Raw genomic sequence first — 26112 nt, 5'->3', positions numbered from 1 at the left:
TCCATCCTCTTCTTGCAGCTTCAATTATTCATATAATGGATCAACTTAAATAAAACATACAATTTTCTCTTCATAAACACTTTTCATATTCCTCATGTCTTCCTGAGTTGCAGCTGAATCAGTTTCAAGGTTCAGAGAACTCTCATACAGAGTGTCTTTATGTTCCTCCTCTGCTCAAGTATCTTTTTTTTTAATCTTACCATAAAATGTCTTTCTGTATTCATCCAACTTAAAATTCCCAGATCAATATAACCCAACTTCCCTTTAATTTCCTCATTACTCCACTGGTTCTGTTCCTCATCTCCTCTGTGTTTATTTTTACTTCACTGTGGACACAAGTGACTGGCCAGAATTCTGAGAAATTTACCACAAACTGCAGGAACCTTAAAAATTGTCTTTATGAGATTAAGATTGCACAATTATATATAATGGACATACAGTACTGTACAGTAACTGGTTTTACTTAACCTGATGTGTCACATTAGAACTTAATTCAAGGCAACAGGTTCGAACATAATCAAAAGAAACAAATGTGATCATAAACAGAGGCAGCAAATCTGAACAAATTCTGGAGTTATACAAAACGGTGTAATGTGAAGAAGAGTCTCACCACAAATTCAAGCCTAAATGTCAGACACAATTAATGTATCTAATAAAAAATGTGATCCTTTATGATCTGAGGTAAGAGATACAGATGTACGAGTAAACACATTACTGTATACTGTATTGAATACAGTACCGGGTAGATGTATCGGTAGTTTTGATAAATATCACATTTTTAGAAATACACTGTACTGTAATCATTTGTGGAGGTTGTGGGCTTAATAATAAAATTATTATGCAAAATTTGCAACTTTCGCATGAATCCTGTGGAAGTCATTAAAAATTTTTTTAGACAAATTATATACAGTACAGTACATATATAAGAAGTATCACATCACAAAAGAACAAGTACCCGGTACATTGAAATTTTGTAATGCAATACAGTATCATATCTGACCAAAATGTGGCAAAAAGCATGTGAGAAACTTCAGGCATGCCACATAGCTTGAGAGAACACCAAGACAATCACTAGGTACAGTACTACAACTTTACCACTTCCTTTACTCTTTGCTTCCAAATATTGTTACTACTTCAATACACACATAAGCTGCACTTCATGTTGTTAAATAACACCAGTGTCATCAACTCATCAGATAACAAAAGAGAAGCTACATAAACATTAAGACTGAAATTAAACACATAAAATAGTCAACAATCTACAGCTTCAAAGTACCACCAAAATGTAATCTAAAGTTACTGGTACTTTAATCCAACAGAAAATTTGTAATCTCATGCAGCAGAGGTGTAAAGTACATGCAGTATACATGGCAGGACAGCAACTCATACAATATATATACTGTACTTTATGAATCTACCAGTTTACAGTAAATGCAATGATCATTATGAGTCATAGCAGTTGTATCGCAAGATAAAATTACAAAAAGTAATAAGACATAACATCTAACATGATAGTGGAGTACATCAGCAACACTTTATTGAAGAATATACAGTACTGAAAATGATACCTCAAGACACTGAAAGAGAACATGATAAATAAAATACACGTAATAATATCAGACTGTGAGTAAAATAAGCAAAATAATAATAATCATAATAATAATCATAATTATAATGATAATGTTAACCATAAACAGAAACAAATAAACTTAACAGCATTTAAAATACAAATGAAAGCCAAGTCTTTAAAACCAATAAGCCACCATCTTTATCAGACACAACGTCAAATCTCACACAAGAGTGATCCGGGACAACACATTATCCAGTGTACTACTGAGAGAGAGATCTAATTGATACCGTAGTAGGGATAATAGTCTTAATACTGTCTATGTATATTTAGAACAGTGTACTGTGTATGAATATGAAAAATTAACTTAAAGTGTATAAATGTTATTATGCATAAATAGATAATAATGACTTAGAAAAACGGAGTCTTCTAACACAGTACCGTAAGTGACTCTGGTGTTATGAATGACCAAGGTTCAGTTTATTGAAGTTATCAGTCACGTAGACTCCGGTGATGAAGATTGTACAGTATCTGATTAACAAGGTCAGCAGTAACCTAAAGTTTGCAACAAGTGGGCTTTGGTTGATCAATGGAAGTGATGCAACAAGACTTTACCAAAATATGAAAGTATAAGTCATGCACAAGATTTAAATGTGTTATTACCATCCTCTTCCCAGCCGCCTGTTTGGAGAAGAAGCAGAGTGAGTTATGTTAGTGTAACTATGGGCTCAATAATTCCTATTCCCTGCTTCTCCAATATCCGGTAATCATCTTTTATAAGTCTAGGACACTTGTACAAAATGAGTCATAATTAATCCTATGAGAAATGACTAATCCTAGACAAAATTAATCCTATGAGACATGATTAATCCTAGGAGACATAATTAATGCTGAGACATAATTAATCCCATGAGATAAAATTAATCCTATTAAAGATAAAATGGCAAAACTTATCAGAAAGGGATTATTCATCACAGTGAGTGTGTGCTGAAAGGCATTACAGTACAGTACTGTATATAGGAGTGATTTCTGCTGAGAGCATAACCTTCATCAGGTCTTCGATGAATATCCTGTGCTCATACACTGTATCAGTATCATATTCGCAATCAGGAAGCTCCTCATAACTATTCATATACTGCATAATATTAGTATAAATGTACAGGTATACACTTTCAAACAATAGGAAATTCAATTAAAGTTAATCATTTATAAATCAATCACAGTATAGTACAGAGAAACAAAAATTAGTAATAACACCATCAATTGATATCGATTATTTACTAAAAATTTATTGACAAAACATTAAAGAGGCATAAGTAACTACAGTATTCTGAGCACTACGAAATTTGATGAATAATTGTGTTGACATCTTTCACACAGAGAACTATGTACAATTGGTAAAAAACTACCATACAGGGGGTGTCCAATGATTTTCCACTGAACAGTCCCGTTGTCTCGCGAGGGTTGGTAGGCCTGAATGCGAGACATTTCATACTTAATTTGGTAGGCCGAAATTAGCTATTTCATTGACAATATTGAATTACTGGAGAATGTCAGTATGTTTACATAAATTAAACTGTATGTTATATTAAATGTTCCACACACAATGGACTACAGTAACCATGAAAGTGGATGAGTTGCCATATAGGAAAGCATTATATGTTTGGCAGAATTAGTGGATATAGTAAAGGTATAAGATTATTTTACAACCTAATTTCGAATCCGTACAGTATTTGTATTGCTACTTCTCTTTGGGCTAAGGCTACATTATGTCATTCTTTATTCGTATTGGAAAATATACCATGCTGTTCTGAAACATCTGAATAGCTCCACAGTTCATATAACAAACACATTCTTTATGTAAGATCTCAGGAAATGTTGGTACCACTAATTACGTAAATCACAATATTAGGCTGCAAGCTCACAATGTGCATTAGACATGGAGAAATGAGGCATAGAGTTCCAATCAAGTTTCAAATTGCATTAGTGTGGCAGCACTAAGTCTGACTCATTTCAGAGTGCCAATCACTTGTTTTGAGCATGTGTGGCTGAACCCATACACGCCAAGAGGGCTACCAAAGCGAGGAATGCCTCAGGGGCCTTTTTGAAACGCTTCGTTTGTATTGTCAGTTTATTTCGTGCAGGAATTGTAACGGTAGTTGTTTTACCGAGTGTACATTATGTGGACAAAATTACCATATTGTCCAAAAATATTTATACTGTAACTGATAAAGTACATTTAGTATTTTTCTTATAGCCTCAAAGGTTTTCTTTTTAGTCATAAATTATATTACTCTATTATACATAAATTTTCAAAGAAAGTTTGTATTTGTGTGAACAACAAATAATGTGCTTCCTACAAAGTGTTCTACGGGTGAATGCTTCAAGTACTGATTACTAAAAGAGAATATCAAACACTATTCTACACTTGGTTTCTTAAAAAGGGTCAACTCACTACTATTCAAGGAATGGGATTTCATGGAAATTATACAATCTGGTTAGTAACAAACACTAGGTACAGTATTTATTTCCACAAAACAAACTTTTTACTTTCTGAAATACTGTACAAGGTATTAGAGGTGAGGACTATTGTTTTCAATACTCTTGTTACAGGTAATAAAAAAGTCTAGTATAAGTGTGTATTATAACAACTGCTTATTTTATATCGGCACTCACCTACTATACTAAGCCTGGCCCTCGTTGATATAATGGTGCCAGTACCAGGTGATGATGCCACACACTGATAAATGCCTTCATCAGTCTGCTCTGTCCTCGGCCCATTCACCCAGGAGATGTGTAATGTGCCATTGGGAAGGATAGATCTGGGAAGGGGTACACAGTACAATACAGTATCTTCAAATCATCAGGAAATCAAGTTTGTGGAACATGAGTAATGAACTTCTCCTTCCTCGTCATCAACTCTTAGCATATTCTTTAATGAAAAATAAATAACCCGAGTTATAGGAGTTTAATAATGCAAGGATAATACCACAATGTGCTGACTCTGAGGCAAATACTAACTCATAAAACTTGTCTTTATTTAGACTAGCTACATCTCAAATCATATAATTACATAAAAACTTAAATTAAGTTTACCCCAGGTTGTTCAAGTAAAGAAACAAGTGGATGTAATGTTACTGGGAATTCTATACTGTACCATGTGTATGACAGTCTACATCAAGACCCTGTTCTGGTGGTCTTAACAGTGTGGTGGGTATGGGCAACCATTAAACTTAAAATTACAACATCAAACACTACATTTTTAATGGACTCTTGAACAGTAAGGATTTCAACATTAAAAGTTAAGAAAAAGGACATAATTACAGCAAAAACAATCCTACATCCATAATCTTAATCAGGTGTTCACACTAAAACCGTAGGTTATGTCCTGTACTAAATTCTGTGTACAGTACTGTACCGGAACTATACTGTAATTTTTCTGCTGCAAACAATGTTACAGGTACCTACTAGTGTTTGGTGTATCTGAAAAGGTGTCAAGTTGTCAAACATGTCAGTCCATAAGGATTTCCTTGTGAAAAATGAGAGCAAATGTGGTTTCTAAAATCAAGGGTACACTATGTAAATGTTCAGTTTAGCTCCACCAAACCACCACCTTTTTTCCTTTACCTTTTTCAAAAGATCATTACTGTACTCATTTACTCAGGTAAGGCTCTGCTGTATTGTATTTGACTTCCTAGGGACAGAACTTACATGCGAGAGTCACTCGAGGAATCTACAGGAGAGTTATCTTTTCGCCATGTAAGTGTTGGCTCCGGATATCCATTAGCCACACAATGTAGCCACGCTGGTCCTCTCTTGCGTACCACTGTGTCCACTGGCTCAAGAGCAAAGGATAATCCGCTCCATAATCCATCTGAAACGGAAAATTTAATCTATTCAGTACAAAAGAAAACCTCTATATCCTCTTATTTCTTCACCCCCTAGGCCCCGTGGATCGGTGACCTGTTCCCCGTAAAAGAAAAAAAAAAAAAAGAACATCACCCAATACTCTTTAAGTCTAAATTGCAGGAGAATCATCAAAATACTGTACAGACAGTGATGATGAGATATATTTTCAAAATACATTGTATAGCTCACACCTGTACAGTACAGGGGCCGCATACTCAAAACACCTCATCAGTTACGTACAGTAGCAGAGATACAGTACCGTAACTTACAGATTCCTTACAGTCCCGTAAATTTCTCATACTCAAAATTTAATTACAGTCCCAAAAGCAGTCCGTAACTCTAGTGTTTACCCTGTAAATTCAGTTCTCTTGTCCGAAAGTAATGGCCTAGGCGCTTAATTATCTACAAAACAAGACATTTACACAAGAAATGAATACCATATCAGAACTCACTGACGAAAATAAAGTAAGAAAATATACAGAAATACAATTAAAATCGTTCGCGGGTTAGTCCTACATATTAATCACCTAACCTAACCTTTACCTAAACTAACCTTACTCTAATCTAACCTTAACATGCCTTACTTAACCTAACCAAAATTTAAAATGCATAAAGGTTAAAATGCATAATAGTGGCATCCTAAGTTTCATTTATATATCATCAACAGATTTATAGATATGTTGGAGAAATTATCATAAAAAGTTTGTTATCTCTGCAAAAGTATTTTTTAAAAAGAAATTGAATATTTTCTAGAGAACGTAATTGTTTGTCATGTGTTACTTGCTTTCTTAGGTTAGGTTAGGTAGGGTAACATAAGATTAGGTTAGATAAGGTAAGGTACGATTAGGTAAGGTTAGGTATTGTTTGGGTAAAATACATTTCACTAATTTTGCATAGAAAAAAAATCACTACTGAATGTATTGGGTAAAAAACTTGTGAACATAATTATTTTTCTTAGAAAAAATTGCTTTACCACTTAATTTTTACCCTCCATTTTTATTGGGTTTGATGAACTTAGATTGGGTTAGATATTATTTAACTATGAGTCATGGGTACTTATTGGATACTTGGCAGAATAACTTGTTATAACTTGGTCCTAGCACAGGCGGAGTCTAGGCAAAAATGTTCACTTGACCTCATAATTGGCTTTCATTACTAAAGGATATTTACAGCTATACCACATTAATAAGGTCTATCTGCAAGTTTACTCAGTCATAAAAAAATTTGTACCATAAATGTACCGGGTAGACAATAAAAATCTTCTATTTTGTTACAAAAGCTGCATCTCCTCCATTCAGTGAGAAATAGAAACACTTACATCTTCTTATCGTAAAAAGAATGAACTAAAAAGACAAACTGTAATATCATATTTTAGTATGTTGATATACAAAACATTTACTTCATTATTCTATGAAAAAAACAAGTCTTAACGAGCATTATTACAACATATATTATTAATTTTTGTTATGCAATCGTGAAATAGCGACTACTATATCCGGGTTGATCGTGTTACAGCATCTCCTTAGGTGCTGTAAGTTGCGGGCTAGATTCCAGGCTCACTTACGGAGTCCGCTGCCAAATATTTGTTTTGAGTACAGTATACCGATCGGAGGCTGTAAGTCCAGTTACGGGATAAACAAAGAGATAGAGTCCCGAAATGTTTTGAGTATGTGCCCCAGTACTTTAATATCTGATACTTCTGACATAAATAAACATTTGTGCAAAAAATTAATGTATGGAGAAAATCTTAAGATTCAGTGACTGATGAAGAATCACACAACAATTTTGGTATGACAAACTGTGAGGGACAGGTGTGTTCTGTATTACTGTACTGTGGTCTTATATGAAAAGCCTTAGTGGCAAAGAAAATACAGTATTGTACTGTATGAACAACTAACTGTACATTATCTAAATGTTGAATATTATATACAGTATAGTAAAGCACTTACTAAACCATCATGCGTCTGTATTGGATGAGATGGGTGGGGTGAGATGGATGAGGTGGTGGGATTGGTTGAGATGAGGTGAAGTGAGCTGGAAGGAGGAATGATTCACTAGTAACAGCCACACACCACCTGGAGAAGGTCACCCCACACATTTGCTGAACCTCCTTCTAAACTCACTCCATTATACACCACCACCTCACCACACCTCAACGATGGAATGTGTCATCTCCCATAAAAGACAAACTTCCAGTAAAAAAAAAATATATATTATTAGGGAGTTGTGTGAATAATAAATAAACTCCAAGATCATATTTAAGAAGACCTAAGAGGAGCCTGGGGTCACAGGGGAGTCTTGGGGCTTGCACTCACCGCCGTGACTTATGACCTCTCTTAAAATTATATTACAGTCTACACCAAGTATTCATGTCACCAGAAATAATATTCAGAGGAATTAAAAATAAAAGTGTTTACTGAAACTGAAATTCAAGAACCAAAAACGAGATTATTTCTGGTCCATTTTTTGTAAGTATATATATGTAGGTGCTACCATTTTCCAGAATCAAGCAACAAACTTGGGTAATATCTTCATGAATTAACCCCCCTCCCGAACACTGCAGAAGGGGATTGTCATAGAAATCTTAATTCTCTGGCTGAATCTAAACTTTAACCGGATATACGGATGGGTAAACAACTTCCCATAGCCCTCCTTCTTCCAAAACCTGCAGCAGTATTATTATTAACGGATTCATAGATGGACTATAATTTAAAGTTTCTTCACCAGGTCACTGAGAATTATCCCATAAATAATACCAAAGAGATGGAATGCGAGACTATTTTCCTGATGTATATGTCAAGGGGCTGGAGACACAACATAGCCATGCTCAGTGTCAACAAGCACCCAGCTGGCCCTCTCACCTTCACTCAGCAGAGGTGGCCGGGCTACCTACAATATATCCTACAAGTCTGCCTCACAACGAAATTTCTCTAAAAAACCTACTAAATAACGCAATCAAAAACAGACCCGTATTTCATGGAGAATTCGTCTCTCAGGCTGAAGCGCCATCAATACTGCACAAGTAGCGGCAGTCATTTACAGCCACACACTTACCCACGGACCATAATATGCATTTTTCCTCATTAAAATTAAATGTGATATACAGTAGTGGCTTTTCCGCCAGACATTTCTGTAGTAACTGTTTTTTATTTTTACTCAAGTGGCTGCTGAGGGTTCATTTCATGGCCGTTTTTTAGAGTTAATGTAAAACTCTGCATCACAAAATAAGTAACTTTGTCAAATAGTCTCCTCAGACACTCTGTATGACAGCAAAAGAAAGTTTCCATAATTCGTGGTGGCAGTAATTGGTGCAGCGGAGTGCCGTGTACAGCAACAGTATCATGTATCACGACAACAAAGTCGTGTATCTTGCCGTGTGGGTCATGTGCCAGAGTTAGTAGGCAATTAGCTCAAACGTAGTTTCCTGAATGGGTGTTGCAAGCAGGGTGTGTGTGACAGAGGGGAGGTATAGCGTGGGAGGCAGCATTTACGGGTGTGACAAGGTGGTGGGGGGTGGGAGGCAGCATCGGGTGTGTCATCAGGTGTGGTGGCTGAGAGGTAGAGTTTACTAATACCAAAATAAAACAAGGGCAAAAAAAAAACGTAACTGAAAATAGTGGTGCAGGGACAAGATGAGAACAGAGTACACAATACTCGCTTAGGTGAGCCAGGCCGCCCCACTCCACAACAACAATGACTCACACACACTTAACAACACAACACAACATTCCCTAGTCAACATAACAATCATATTACTGTAGTCTAATTTTTATATTAGTACGATGCTTAACAGCCCTCAACAAAAAAGAATCTATATATTTTTCAAATAATTCCATTGACGAATTTAGCATTAGAATGATCAAACTCGGCAAAATTTACATACACACACACACAATGAGACATTAAGTAGCAGGTATCGCGACGAACACACTGCGGTATAGACCACAAGTTAGCACTAGTAAATGAAATTTGATGAGTCATGTCCGTAGATTTTATCACAACCCATTTTTTAGACGGTTTCCATCCCGCCTCACTTGCCGGTGAGGGCAGGACTCATCACCACCTTCCTGCTTCATCTCACCCCCAGACACTACAACAACCACACCTAGGTTGTATTCCACACCATCAAGCACTTCTGCACACTCCCAGACTCCCTATACAGTACAACCCATATCCTGCCAGCTAGGACAGGAACACGACCTCTGCTGCACCAACACTCCACACCACACACCCTACTACTGTACAGGGTGGCCCAGAGGTTCCCATTGACAGTAAAAATAGACATTTTATTTATGAGTTAAACAAAAAAATGTCTAATATCGACTCTCCATAGTTCAAGAAACAAAATACCTTCATGACAGGTTGGTTAAGTCACCAAACACACCAGTGCTACCTTCTGTACTAAACCATGAAGGTATTATCTTACCTGAAATATGTAAATCCCATATTAGATATATGATTAACCGTAAAAACTCAACGTCTTATTGCCCGTAGAGTCAAGACTTCTGGAACACCCTGTATGACACTCACTCTCAAGGTGGAGGACGTCTGGCCAGGTAGACAAAGACCGTCAACACGTTAGTGACCCGCGGTTCTACGGCCCGGCCCTGTGATGTAGCACGACCCTGCATGACCCAACACACACACACACCTCACTCACACTAGGGCGCGTCAGACATACCGGATAACTTACGCCAAACAATTTCACCAACACATTTAATACAACAATTTAAGCTTAATCTATAGCACTAAAATAAATACAGGATCAGATATTAAATACAACCAAGCATGGAGGCGAGCTACACACACCATGACGTCACTAGGGATATATTCACAAATCACCGAATGACAATACGACTGGTAATACTGGTCGTCACGCGCCAATCAGCGAGTGCGGTGAGTAGGCAATATGGGGTAGTTACTGGCTAACGAGGTATTAACCGGGCAGGCGGATATGGTCGTTAGCGGAGATAATGACCATGGGTGCCAGGGATCACGCTATCACACACACACTTAACTACCCGACACCTGATACACGCACGTCATCACGGTGTCCTGAGTGTGGGGTGTCCTGAGTGTGGGGTGTCCTGAGTGTAGGGTGTCCTGAGTGTGGGTGTCCTGAGTGTGGGGTGTCCTGAGGTGGGGGTGTCCTGGTGTGGGTGTCCTGAGTGTGGGGTGTCCTGAGTGTAGGGTGTCCTGAGTGTGGGGTGTCCTGAGTGGGGGTGTCCTGAGGTGGGGTGTCCTGAGGGTGTCCTGAGTGTAGGGTGTCCTGAGTGTGGGGTGTCCTGAGTGTAGGGTGTCCACAATCAGAATACCAACGTTCCAGAATGCACAAAGAACGCCTTTAATACGTCATCTCCCCCCTGCCCCTCCTTCAACTCCTTTATCTCCTCCTCCCCCCTTATCACCCCCTCCTCCAAAACCTCCCCTATGCAAGAGAACGAGGGTATGATGTCACGAGTGAGGGGGTGGAGTCAAGTTTCTCTTTCCCCTGATGGTGGTAGTGGGGGTGGAGGGTCGTCTCTACACTCACGTCTTACACACCTGAGGAGAGAGAGAGAGAGCGAAGGTTAGGTTTAGATCAAATAATAATAATAATAATAATAATAATAATAATAATAATAATAATAATAATAATAATAATAATAATAATACCTACCATGCAATATAATTGACTTTTTATCCACGTGGAGAAGTATCATTATCATTACCTTTTTTGTAGAAATTGTGTTTACAAATAAATACTCATCCAACTAAAAATATATATTAAACAAAATAATTAAATAAAAGGGTAAAAGTCGTGGACCAAACTGTTGACGCTTTACACATCATCTCACTATATTTGAGGAACACTGGCCACTGAGGTACTCGCGGATAAAAAAAAATAGACAATCGCAATTTTTACAGGAGTTCGCATTTTTGGGGTCGAAAATGTCCAACGTTGAGTAAACCGAATTACCTGCTGACAGAAGATAATAAAGCGGATGTAAGAAGAACTGAAAAAATAGTGTTAATAAACTTTTATCAAAATTAAAAAAAAAATTAAAATCTATTATCTGGACCTTCAGCTGTGAAATTGACTTTTGACAGATAACTGAATTTGATGATCTTCAGTGTGTATACTGACGATAACTGTTCACGTGTTATCTGATAAGGATCTCTATTTCGATCCAAAGGTCATGGTGCGAATGAGGTCACGCTCTCAACCTTTAAACTTCAGTGGCTTACACTCCGTCAGGGGACGACACACCGTGTTAAGTTTGGTGGAACTATACAGCGTGTATCGATACAAGAGTTATGCTTCGGAAAAAGTTTTGGATCACCTGAAGATTAACCAACCAACTTCACCTCACCACCCCCTTAGATAGAGTTGATGTTGTTAATCTTTAGGTAAAATAAGCCGGAACGTCTAATCTTGACGTGATTCAAAGTTTCCGTGACCTTCACCCCGACAAAAAGAACTGAGTGAACCTTCCAACAAATTTCACTGATATCGGCCCGTGCAGCACCGCAGGGGAGGGACGGTCATAGATGGAGACGTATAAGATGAACAATGATCAAAGTTCAAACAGTGCGGCGCTATGTACTGTACTGTACTGTACTGTACTGTGCTGTACTGTACTGTACTGTACTGTACTGTACTGTACTGTACTGTACTGTGCTGTACTGGACTGTACTGTGCTATACTGTGCTATGCTGTACTCTACTGTACTGTGCTATACTGTACTGTGCTATACTGTACTGTGCTATACTGCACTGTGCTGTACTGTACTCACATAAAAACTTGCGTTCTAAATACTATAAAATGGAAACAACAGAGTTTAGTGAACCATATCACACACTACAGTACATCACTATACGTTATATAGGATCAAACAATATAAAAACTCATAGAAAACAAAACAATATCAACCATAGATCAAATAGCTTTTCCCACTGCTAGTCGTTCAAGTTTCTGAAGGGAAGGGAGGGGGGGGACTACGGCCTAGTTACGGAACAAAGGAACGAAGCGTTGGCACCAAGTTAACGAGCATGACAGACTGAGTCACTGAGGCGCTTGTTATCTGCCATATCTCATCGTCGGTCATGAGGCGGCCTGAGGGTGCGACCTAACATGACACAAGCTTGTTCTGGGTAATGATGTTGATGTGATGGGCTGTGATGGGCGTTTGAGGGCTGTGATGGGCTGGTTGTGATGGGTTGGTTGTGATGGCTTGTGTTATGATGGGATGGTTGTGATGGGCTGGTTGTGATGGGTTGGTTGTGATAGGTTGTGATGGTGATGTTTCCTCACGAGAGAGTTTAACGTGTTGTAAAATATAGGGTTTGATTTGGCTACATAGAAGTATCATCTGCTCTCTCTCTCTCTCTCTCTCTCTCTCTCTCTTCATACAGCTTTAACAGCCATGTAACGACCTTCAAACAAAAATGATAAACATACAATCATGACCCGTTTTAATTACGCGAGCATACAACACACACACACACACACACACACACACACACACACACACACACACACACACACACACACACACACACACACACACACACACACACACACACACACACACACACACGGACGAACAATATTTAAAACTAATACAAATATACTAACTGACAAAGCGGCTCCTGTAATGAGTGTACTGGGTGGTGAGTGTACTGGGTGGTGAGTGTACTGGGTGGCGAGTATAGCGGGTGTAAGCGGTAGAGCGGGTTGGTTGGGGTGCGTGACGCTAGAGGCCGCTATCAGCAACAGCCTACACACCATAGTACAATTATTACCTCCCATTATACCATACACCTTCACCCCCCCTTTATGCCACACACACACACACACACACACACACACACACACACACACACACACACACACACACACACACACACACGTGGATAAAAACACAGGAAGAGATGAACAGTAATTGTATTTTATTTATTTTTTTGATCCACTCTGGTATTTCTTTTCCAATTAGTAATCATCTTCGTACTCAATGGGTTAAAATATCTTAAACAATGGGCTAATTTATTGTACTCAGGTTGGTTATAATGTACTAAACAAGAGGTTAATTTATTGTACTCCAGTTGATTAAAATGTGCTAAACAAGACGTTAATTTAAGGTTACTCAAGGGGTTAATTTATTGTACTCAATGGGGATAATTCACTGTACTCAAGGGGCTAGCCATCGTACTCAAGGGGCTAAAGATACCTTAAGTGAGGTGTCTTGAACAGAGAGTAACGCCAGAGACCTACAGTAGCTTGGGGTACACACATAATGATGATGATGAAGATGATGATGATGATGATGATGATGATGATGATACATACATACATACATACATACATACATTCATACATACATACATACATACATAAACAACTACCATTCATCTCTGGTTCTGATAACATGGAGAAATACTGGAGGTGTAGTGAGGTGTAAACATGGAGGAGAGGTGTAAACATGGGAGGGTGGTGTACATTGAGTAGAGAGGCAGTAGAGCAGGTGTAGATGAAGGTTAGTGTAGCCTGGGTGTATGGGCAAGACGAGAGTGTAGAGAGGGGCTGCACAAACTTGGATGGGGGAGGGAGGGTCGCCTGGGAGGGGGGTGTCGCCGGGGGATGGGGAGGGCGTCGACTCTCAATTTTCTAACTTGAGATGGATTTTTGACTGGGTGGTGTTGCTTGTTACGGCAGAAGACGACCAAGTGTGCCGTCGACTGAGGAAGGTGGCGTCAGGAGGGAGAGGAGAGGTAGGGGGGAGAGGGAGAGGGAGGAGGGGAAGATAGAGAGGGAGGGGAAGGAGGAGAGAAAGAGACGAGCAAAACAGATGATGGGAGTATAGATGAGACAGTGGATAACCTGATACGAAGAAGAGTTGGGAGATGTTTAGAAAAGTAGACACAGAGGAGAATGAGAGAAGGACACGGAAGGAAAGGGGAGTAACAGCACCATCACAGGAGGGCCGGGAGTAACAGCACCATCACAGGAGGGCTGAGGAGTAACAGCACCATCACAGGAGGGCTGGGGAGTAACAGCACCATCACAGGAGGCGGGGAGTAACAGCACCATCACAGGAGGGCGGGGAGTAACAGCACCATCACAGGAGGGGTAACACCGAGGGCCGGAGCAACAGTACCATCACAGGAGGGCCGGGGAGTACAGCACCATCACAGGAGGGCCGGGGAGAACAGCACCATCACAGGAGGGCTGGGGAGTAACAGCACCATCACAGGAGGGCCGGGGAGCACATCACAGAGGGGGAGTAACAGTACCATCACAGGAGGGCGGGAGTAACAGCACCACACAGAGGAGGGCTGGGAGTAACAGCACCATCACAGGAGGGCGGGAGTAACAGCACCATCACAGAGGAGGGCCGGAAGTAACAGCACCACAGAGGAGGGCCGGGGAGTAATAGCCAACCTGCACAATTCCTGGCCTTGAATGAGATCCCAACGTCCGCCAGACAGATGAAATTGCTGCCGGGACGTTGGGATTACTCTTTGGGGACGACTCTGAGAAGGAGGTGAAAAAAAAAAACCTTTGAGAGTACCCCCATGATCTCTCCCTTTAAGTACTTCAGTTTACCAGTACAGATTATTAAACACGTTATGGGAGTATGATAACCAAAGCAAAATACTAATAAACAGTCAAGTGTAATAGTTAATGGGGTTTAAATTTCTTCCACAGTAAAAAAAAATAAAATAAATAATGGTACTACTGCTTCGGGGAGATCTCTTGCCACGCCATAGCTGAGTTCAGGGGGTGCAGGTCTTAACTCTAAACGATACAAAGAGGAATTATTTAACTATTGAAATCGTGTAAATATTCTGTTGTGATACAGTTCATCCACACCTTCATCCACACCTCTCCCAGGATATATGCTTGTTATGATTACTCCCTATCACCCATCTGTTGCTTCCTTAGAGTGTGTATGTCTGTCTGTCTGTCTGTTGGCTCTTCCTCTCTCTCTGGACTCAAAGGATTACTGTCACCTCACCTTCTCAACACACAAGAGTACTCTCACTGGCCACCCATCACCCCTCACCATCCATCTCACACCTCAATGATGTTCTTTACCATTTTACCTCCCTATTTTTCCCCTTTCCTCCATTTTCTTCTCCCAATTTTTTTTATCTTCTCACTTCTTCACCCATTTTACCCCTCCTATTTACATTTTCGTATTTAGTGTAATTCTTCACCAATTTCCAGTCACTTTTTCTTCATTATACTCTCTCTCTCTCTCCAGGTACACTAAACAAGGACTCAACTGTGTGACAAATGATGTAACTGTGACCGCCAGCCGCCCTCCTTCACCCAGCTCCTCTTACGCTCACCTGGGACAACCACCCCTAGCTGCTGCACTGCCTGGATCACCCCCCAGGTTAGGTTAGGTTAGGTTAGGTTAGGTTAGGTTAGGTTAGGTTAGGTTAGGTTAGCGTTAGGTTAGGATAGGTTAGGTTAGCTTTAGGAAGGATAAATGGAAGGATACAATAGTGCGAAATAGAGCAAAGACTTTTATCCTAATTATAAACTACAGGAAGAGATCTAATCCCCTCGTTCCTCCCCCTCCAGGTCAAAGACACAAGATATCTGCATCGTAACGTTTTGAAATGGTGAAGAATACACTATACATGACTCAGGAACAACGCACCGTGGCAGGGAGTCCCATAGAGTACTGATCCGGGGGTATAGATGAGTTTGGGTAGACAAAGGGTTCTAAAATAATGGAATTCCGACAGTGACAGGATAGATCCTTCCTTGATGCCCCTGTACAGCAGATGGAAGGTGTGTGGTGTGGTGTGGTGTGGTTGTGGTGTGTGGTGGTGGTGTGGTGGTGGCTCTACTGCGTGTACCCCGTATGAACAGTGACAAGAGCAGTGTGTGTGTGTGTGAAGAGAAAACAAAATAATGGGATGTATCTTTAAGTATGTGTAGCGGGAGGGTCACAGCCATACGTGGAATAGTGGACGGGGAGATATATCACTTGGGTTCGTTGAGAAGACAGTCTGAGGTGGAGAGGGAGAGGGAAGGTGGGAGGGGTGGGGATGGGGTGGAGGAGGGGAAGGAAGGGGAGGAGGTTGAAGAGAGATAAACAATAAGAGAAAAGGTAGAGTATCACCAGTGGTCGTTTGTTATGACCACACTACTTGATATGCATAGCCCACTAGAGGCCGTCAGTACCTCTCTCACACCCTACCTACGACTCCCTCTACCCTCTACCTACGACTCCACCCACTGTCCCTTCCTCTACCTACGACTCCCTCCACTGTCCCTCCCCACCACCTACACCCTCCCTTCCCTCCCCCCTCCTCCCTCCATCCAGACTCTCCTCCCTCCACTGTCCCTCCTCTACCCACAACTCCTCCAACGTCCTCCTTACCAACTCCCCCCGTCCCTCTCTACCACGACCTCCGCCCTCCTCTACCCACAACTCCCTCCAACGTCCTCCCTCTACCTACAGACTCCTCCACTGTCCCTCCCTCTACCTACGACCTCCACTGTCCCCCTCCCCTACCCACGACCTCCACGTCCCTCCCTCTACCACGACTCTCCACTGTCCCTCCCTCTACCTACGACTCCTCCACTGTCCTTCTACCTACGACTCCTCCACTGTCCCTCCCTCTACCTACGACTCTCCACTGTCCCTCCTCTACCTACGACTCCCTCCACTGTCCTCTCCTCTACCTACGACTCCACTGTCCCTCCCTCTACTCACGACCTCCACTGTCCCTCCCTCTACCCACAGACTCCCTCCTCCACTGTCCTTCTCTCTACCTACGACTCCTCCACTGTCCCTCCCTCTACCTACGACCTCCATCGTCCCTCCCCACACTACGACTCCTCCACTGTCCCTCCCTCACTCCACAACTCCCTCCACTGTCCCTCCCTCTACCCACGACCTCCACGTCCCTCCCTCTACCAGACTCCCTCCACTGTCCCTCCCTCTACCCACAACTCTCCACTGTCCCTCCCTCTACCCACAACTCCCTCCACTGTCCCTCCCCACCTACGACTCTCCACTGTCCCTCCTCACTCTACAGACTCTCCATCGTCCTCCTCTACCCACGACCTCCACTGTCCCTCCCTCTACCCACAACTCCTCCACTGCCCTCCCTACCACGACCCTCCACTGTCCCTCCCTCTACCCACGACTCCTCCACTGTCCCTCCCTCACCCACAACTCCTCCACTGTCCCTCCTCTACCCACGACCTCCACTGTCCCTCTACCTACTCCATAGTCCCTCCCCCACCTACGACTCCCTCCACTGTCCCTCCCTCTACCTACGACTCTCCATCGTCCCTCCTCTCCCACCAACTCCTCCACTGTCCCTCCCTCACCTACGACTCTCCACGTCCTCCTCCACTGTCCCTCCCTCTACCTACGACTCCTCCACTGTCCCTCCCCACCCACAACCCTCCACTGTCCCTCCCTCTACCCACTACCTCCATTGTCCCTCCTCTACCTACGACTCCCTCCCCTCCTCCTCCCCACCTCCCCTCCTCTACCTCTCCCCTGTCCCTCCCTCTACCCGACTCCTCCATAGTCCCTCCCTCTACCCACGACTCCCTCCACTGTCCCTCCCTCTACCCCGCTCCCTCCCTGTCCCTCCCTCTACCTACAACTCCTCCATTGTCCCTCTCTCACACCCCCCCCTCCCCCCCTGTCCCTCCCTACCCCCTCCTGTCCCTCCCACCTACCTCCTCCCTGTCCCTCCTCTACCTACTCCTCCACTGTCCCTCCTCTACCTACGACTCCCTCCTGTCCCCCCCCAACTCCTCCACTGTCCCTCCCCTCACCTACGACTCCTCCATTGTCCCTCCTCTACCTCGACCCTCCCTGCCTCCCCCCCCCCCCCTCCACCCTCCCTCCACAACCTCCCCCCTCCCCCTCTACCTACGACTCCCTCCATTGTCCCTCTCTCTACCTACGACTCCCTCCATAGTCCCCTCCTCTACCTACACTCCTCCATGTCCCCCTCTCTACCTACCTCCTCCATGTCCCTCCCCTCTACACTACACATCTGTCTCCTCTCTTATTTCTTGTCTTCTTTCTTCCCTATTGTCTTACTCTTTTTCTCTGAGTCTTCTTACGATCGTTCCCTCTGTCTGTCTATCTGTCTGTGTCTTTCATGTTCTGTCTGTCAGTTTTTCTCTCTTGCTCTATCTGTCTATCTTTATCTCTATTCTGTCTCTTTTTTCCTCGTTCTGTCTGTCTCTCTCGGTCTTTATTTCTTTTGTTTTTTCTGTCTGTCTGTCTGTCTGTCTGTCTATCTCTTTCTATCTTCCATCTTTTTCAACCCATCATCCTCCCCCCCATCCAGCCGTCCAGTCTGCCCCATTATTATGTCAAGATTACAATCCAATTCCCTTACATCGTCAAGATTCGGTAATTTATACAAATGACCCAATTATCGGGCATGTACAGTACTTGTTAAGACCAGGGTGGGGGAGGCTCTCTCTCTCTCTCTCTCTCTCTCTCTCTCTCTCTCCAGTTATCGTCGGGTCTGACGGAGTTCAATTGATCTTACCACACTTTAAACAAAACAAAATACATAGTTCAATTATATTTAAAAGGCAAATAATTTAGCATGTCAAAAACAGAACCAACTGTTTATGGCTTAACCTCATACAATAATACAGATATAGTGTATAGATATGTCGCTTCATAATACTGTACCTTTTTTGTAATTACTAGAATCCCCCTCGGCATTTCACCTAAAAAGTTACTTCACCTAACATGATTTTGGGGAGATTATGAGGTTGGAGTTGGGGGTAGGATAGGATGGGTTGGGTTGGGTTGGGGTAGGATGGGTTGGGTTGGGTTGGGGTAGGATAGGTTGGGTTGGGTGAAATAAGCTGGCGGGGACTCTTCAAGTCATCCATCCTCTCCCTATTTGCCAAGCTTAAAAAAAATAGTGGAGAACACACATGACGTATAATACCTTTGTTAAAATTAATGTACACAAAAGCGTGGATTCTCATGTAGGCTTTTAGATTATTATCCAGTGTGCCTTTTATAAACCAAGCTACAGACAAACACGGCTGATATAAACGACCACCACTCTTCCTTAGCGCCGGGGATAATCTGCGTTAATCGTTGTGGTAGGCAAGAGCGTTCGTTAAGTAGAAGCGACCACCACCACCACTACCTGTGAATATAGCCCGCCAGGGGACAACATCGGCACACTCGAGCGCTACCCGAGTAAACACGAGCCCTTGAAAAGCCTGCGGGAAGTGGGGGGCAAATAATTACAACACTTTTTATAGATTACATTTGCGGTTTCCTGTGCAACTTTCCGTGGTTGGTAAACGGTGCCAGTTGACACAGCGGGAAGGTAAACACGGTATTGTGAGGGATAAGAGAAGTAGTGGAAGAGGCAGCCACCATACACAACTACTGTACCTCCCGTTAATTCCTCATTCACTATATTTAAAACCTCACTGTGGTATATCATTACACACACACACACACACACACCTACCAATTTACGACTCATTCCTCATTAAAGAGAAGAAAAAAAGGTCAACAGGAACATTGAGGTTGATAAGAAACAAGTACAATACGGTAGCCTACCCCGGGAGCCACAGGGAGCCAGCAACACACGCACCTGCAACAATAAACATAACATTACTCACACGAAAACACGTAAATCACACGTTGCTCATTAGTGGACGGTAACTGGGTCAACTGTCTGGCTGTTAACGGTAGATTATGGTAACTAAAATGGCCTTCGTTAACAAATAGATACAGGAAAAACAATATTTAAAAAAATATATATATCAGTTATTCCATGGTATAAAAATATTCAAGAAAATTAGTTTACGAGTCAATATTGTATCATTTTCCCCGCTTTCAGCACAACCAGGGGTCCTGTCTGCCCTCCCACTCATCTTTTAAATTATATATTTTTTTTATTAAGTTAAGAACTGTCAGTATCTGGTGTATACAACATGTTATCACAGCCGACATTGCTCCCGTCATCAGATATCAGCCAGGAGGAGAAGGAGGAGGAGGAGGAAGACGTCGATGAGAAGATGACGAGGAGGAAGAAGGAAGAGGAGAAATAATAATAAGATGAGGGAAGAAAGAAAGAAAGAAAGAAAGAAAGAAAGAAAGGAAGGAAGGAAGGAAGGAAGGAAGGAAGGAAGGAAGGAAGGAAGGAAGGAAGGAAGGAAGGAAGGAAGGAAGGAAGGAAGGAAGGAAGGAGACAGTGAGTGAGGACGGGAGGGGGTGTCTTCATGATGCACCACCACATGTCTCCACACCTGTCCCACTACACCCCCAGAAGGTCACCCACCCACCGCTCCTCGCTACAAGAATTCCCTCATTCACACGACGCCATAAACCTCACAAGCCGACCTAGTACAGATAAAAAAACCACCCTTATAGCTAGGAAGATTAGGGAGAGAGGGAGGGGAGAGGGAAGGGAGGAAGGGGAGAGGGAAGGGAGGAAGGGAAAGGTACAAGAAGGTCAACCTCACTCTGGGCTCCATCTTAGACTCTGGCCCTGACGATTCCTCACACAAAGGTCGTCATTATTTATACACACACAATTCCATAAGCATGTGCAGCGTCCCACACCCAAAAGATCAACCAATTCTATTATTTAAAGACTAACAGTTATTCCATGGTTCTATCGTCTTATATATATAAAAAAAATCTGATTTTTTTTTATATATCGAAGAAAATTAATGAAGAAATTTGTTCATACTATTCCCTCGTGGTCTAATATATCTACGAGTGAGTCACGTACAGGAAATATCTCACCATGCAGCAGATAGTATATATCACACACTGTATATTGATGATGGTATGTATAATTCATTCAGGTTGTATAAAGGTCTGTCTGTCTGTCTGTCTGTCTGTCTCTGTCTGTCTGTCTGTCTGTCAGTTATTTCACCACCTCAGCTTCCTTCGTTTTAAGCTTCCTTCATCACACCATTTACCCCAGCTTCCTCCATCACACCATCTACCCAAGCTTCCTCCATCACACCATCTACCCAAGCTTTCTCCATCACACCATCTACCCAAGTTCCTCCATCACACCATCTACCCAAGCTTCCTTCATCACACCATCTACCCAAGCTTCCTCCATCACACCATCTACCCAGGCTTCCCTCATCACACCATCTACCCAAGCTTCCTTCATCACACCATCTACCTAAGCTTCCCACACACCATACCAAAGTCTATCCAACAGCATCCATGAACCGAGATCAAGTGACGGATCAAATTCCAGTGCGGTTGGGGGGAGTTGTCCGATCGTCCTGGGTTATTCCTTGCCATGGGGGTCATACACCTCGTCTGACTCAGGGTGTGGTGGTTATGTCGGCGGCAGCTTAAATAAATATCCAGCCTAAGTGTTCTCTCTCTTTTGAGCCGGCCGTAAAGAATGATTCATTACTCCTGTTATTTTACACACTAGTTACAGAAAATTATTATTGAAGAAAAAAAAAGGATATATTTCAGGGTCTTGACGGTATTTTGTTGTTGTTGTTATTATTATTATTATTATTATTATTATTATTATTATTATTTATTATCGTTATTATTATTATTACTATTATTATTATTATTATTATTATTATTATTATTGTTGTTGTTGTTGTTGTTGTTGTTGTTGTTGTTGTTGTTGTTGTTGTTGTTGTTGTTGTTGTTGTTGTCAAAGTAAGGATATTGACACGTCCTTCAGGTATATACGTGTGGGTGTGTGAAATAGTCTTGTTTATACCCGGCATGCATTGAGTGGAGTGAATATTACCAGGTATATATCACATCTCGTGTCCATTACCCGAGCACCGTAAAAATGTTCTCCCATAAAATACTCGTAATGGCGAGCCGCTCAATACTGTCACGCCGTGTCCAGTGTCGTTGTGCTGCACTGTAAACCCCTTATGCTGTTGTTGAGAGGATGGTGGGGCGCTGCTACTCCTACCTGGCGTGTGGTGGTAGTGGGTGGTGGTGTGGTGTGGGTGGTGGTGGTGGTGGTGTGTGGTGGTGGGTGAGGAGGAAGTATGAATTAAATATATGAGAATGAGAGAGAGAGACAGAGATAATCGACTAATACCAAGATAAAAGGAGAACATAAGAATGAACAGTACTGAGAGAAAGTACAGTCGTCGATTACCGGGTTTATCTTGATCTACCTCGAGCAGGACGCCACAGGGAAGGACCACCCCCTTAGATCACTATCAAGCCTCCCTTCCCCCCACACTGACAGTCACACACACACACACACACACACACACACACACACACACACACACACACACACAATGCCATACTACTGCACTAAGCCGCCCAAAAATGAACAATTCATATATACCTGTACATCACCCTTATATAAATTTCCACAACACTACACTATATCACACCATATAAGCCACACCACTACACTATACCACACCATACAGACCACACCATATAGACCACACCATATCGGCTACACCATATCGGCCACACTCTTGATCAACACAGAACCTTGTTGACACTCCGACCACATCACAACACCCCTGGCCACTATATATGCTCCTGACCCACACCACAACACACCATACCCACATCCTGACCCATATAACATAACCCACACCCTGACCCCCACACTCGTCCAGGGAAAGATATGAGAGGTGTGCAACAATGACTAGTGAGCCACCATGAGCCATCACTGTGTGACTCCTGGTGACGAAGGCATATAATCTGCCGGGATCACACACACCGTATATAGCAACTAACCCCACCCCCCCCCCTCCTCCCCCATTTGTACCCTCTTCTTCCTCCTCCTAGTCTTCCTCTTCCTCCTTCCACCTCCACTATCTCCTCCTCCTACTACCCCCACAGCCTGTACCCTTTCCTCCTCTTCTTCCTCCTACCCCTCCATTTCCTCCTACCCCTCCTCTTCCTCCTACCCCTCCTCCTCACCCTCCCTCCATTATATACAAAACAGCTCACAATACAACCTAGGGGATGCGCATGTTACAGGTCGCTACTGATAACCTGAATACCCCGTGCATAATGTCCACCCACAACCACCTTCCTCCCCCTGCCTGTTTCATCCCCCACTGCATCACTGTAGTGTATAAACAACAAAATAAACAAGTAAACAAGAAACAACCTCTAATAGGGCATCTAAACAACGAAAATAAACAATAAGAAAAATTGACTACGTACCTGGACAGGAAGTTGGGTGCGTGTGGGAGAGGTTAGTCGTGAAGGAAAGACTTGAGAGGTTTTAAACAATCCTTATATTTCGTTACTAAAATATAATCATCCATAAAACAACGCCAAATTTTCACCCAACACGTCACAATTTCAAGAGGAGGAATAAGGATTGAGTAGCCAACCCTCCCAGCCCTCCTTCTCCACCACCTGGCCCCACACACACGCACCCAACTTCCCGTCTGGACAAGGTACACTCTGGTCTAAATCTTTCTGGCGAAGGTGAAGTCCCGCTGCCGCTACGGAAGGCAGGAGGAAGCCCAGAGAGGAGTTTTCGATACGGGCAGGAAGTCTCCCCAGCAATCATTTCACACACACACACACACACACACACACACACACTATTTTTTTTTCCAAACACGTAACAAACAACAAGAGTCGGAGGTGTAGGCAATATTTTATATATATATATATGTATACACTCACTGTGAACAAGGGTTCTATTTCCTCAACGAGAGCTGGAATCCCGAGTCAGGGGTTAGCCTAAGCCCCCCACCAGGGTCTAGGGGGCGATCCTCCAGCGGGAATGCAAAAGGAGAGAGAGAGAGAGAGAGGCCGACCTAAGCTGAAAATCGTCCACCTATTGTAAACACTGAAGCTCTGCCTGTCTGGCCTAGTGCAGCATTGTGTATATGGTCAAAAGGTACAGGTAAGCGTCTCAGGTGAATCTAAAACAACAAACGAATACAATAATTTTTTTTTCGCCTCTAAAGAAAAGAAAAGTGGAATACTCAACTTGAAAATGATGTTAACTACACCCATGACAGCCAGAGAGTTTACGTCACACAGAGAAAAACAAAAGAAACACGACATGCGGCTGTGTGTACCAATTAACACTAAAATTCAACGTTACACACACGATCGTCACATGAAAGACAAGTTCCATTATTTTCACCACGTCTTGACACACCACTACCACCACCTACCTCAGTTAGTATCAGTCGTCAATGAGTCAAATCAATCAATCAATGAGTCATCACAGCAGCTCAAGACCGTTAACACCAAGATTGAGGGAGGGGGTGTTCCTTGGTGTTCCTTTTTAGATTTGGTTAAAAAATAAATAAATGGTAAAATAAAATAAAAATAAATAAATGAACTAAAGAGAAAGAGTGTCGGGAGCCATACCTGTAAGTAATAGTGTAGTGGTAGTGTAGTGGATGTAGTGTAGATGATAGTGTAGCTAATGTGGTGTAGATAAGAAACCCAAATAATAAGCAAAATATATCAGGAACACCCGCCTACCCTTTAAAGAGAGAGAGAGAGAGAGAGAGAGAGAGAGAGAGAGAGAGATGCGCCCAGCTGGTACAGTCAAGTGTCGCTAACGGGTCGACGCAACATAAGTGCCAACACGGGATATAACGCGACAAATACCACACTTTAAGCTGCCATAAAACCCCGGGGTGAGGCAACACAATACTCGACCCAACGCTGCCTCCCTGTGGGGTGGGGGTCGGGGTGTTACTTCAAGTCCAGCTAATCCTTCTAGTGCTACTCCTCTAATACTCCTTACACTACCCCCTATTCTCCTCACACTATAAATAATAATAATGGTTGCCCCTCGTGTAACGAGGATGGCCGGCCTAAGGGCCACCTAGGCGTGAATTTGTTTAAGGTGTAGAAGCTGTCGCCAACACAACAACCACACCCTAAGTTAACGAGCTGTATGACTCAGTGTCAAGGAATAATCCGAGAAGACCGGACAACTCTCCAACTGCACTGGCTAACCATTACCCCGGAACACGAACCGCAAATCGATTAACATCCAGGTCCCCAATTACTGCTGGGTAGACAGAGGCAAATGGCGTTAAGAAACTTGCCTATAGTTTCACCCTTACCCCCTTATTCTCCTCACACTAAGCTCTAAGTCTCACACCACTATGCTCCCCAACCCTCCTCCCTAACCCATCCTCCCCCATCTCTTCCCCAACCCCTCCTCTCCCAACACCCTCCTCCCCAATCCCCTCCCTAACCCCCCAAGAATACAAAAGCCTGGCATCTCCCCCATACCGGCACAATACACCATCTCAAGAAACTCATTGGAAAAAAACACATTGAATTGTTTCCATTGCAGAAGGACGATTTTTTAATACAATAAAAGAATAAGAAAGAATTGAAGACGGAGATGTGAGAGCTTCGGTTACCTCAACTCCTGTGTGGGAATAATGGAAGCAATAAATATAGTAAAAATGAATGAATCGGCGAAATGACTAATAATAATAATAATAATAATAATAATAATAATAATAATAATAATAATAATAATAATAATAATAATAATAATAATAATAATACCACCACCACCAACAATAATAATAATAATAATAATAATAATAATAATAATAATAATAATAATAATAATAATAATAATAATAATAATAATGACATCAATACAAAATACACTGATACACACAACCATCA

The 26112-nt window shown here is 42.3% G+C and overlaps 1 protein-coding gene across 1 annotated transcript in view; it reads right to left on the bottom strand.

Moving 5' to 3' along the window:
- Positions 1-26112, bottom strand: part of LOC121876565 (neogenin-like) — an 84920-nt gene that overhangs the window by 47688 nt on the left and 11120 nt on the right. The window contains exons 2-4 of the mRNA XM_042381766.1: positions 5279-5441; positions 4244-4389; positions 2231-2248 (exon numbers count right to left, since the gene is read on the bottom strand). Coding sequence (XP_042237700.1) covers positions 2231-2248; positions 4244-4389; positions 5279-5441 — 327 coding nt within the window. The remainder of the gene's footprint in view (positions 1-2230; positions 2249-4243; positions 4390-5278; positions 5442-26112) is intronic.

This window comes from Homarus americanus, unplaced genomic scaffold, assembly GCF_018991925.1.
Source record: "Homarus americanus isolate GMGI-L3 unplaced genomic scaffold, GMGI_Hamer_2.0 scaffold28, whole genome shotgun sequence".
Lineage (NCBI taxonomy): Eukaryota > Metazoa > Arthropoda > Malacostraca > Decapoda > Nephropidae > Homarus > Homarus americanus.
This window is presented reverse-complemented; position numbering and strand designations above follow the sequence as displayed.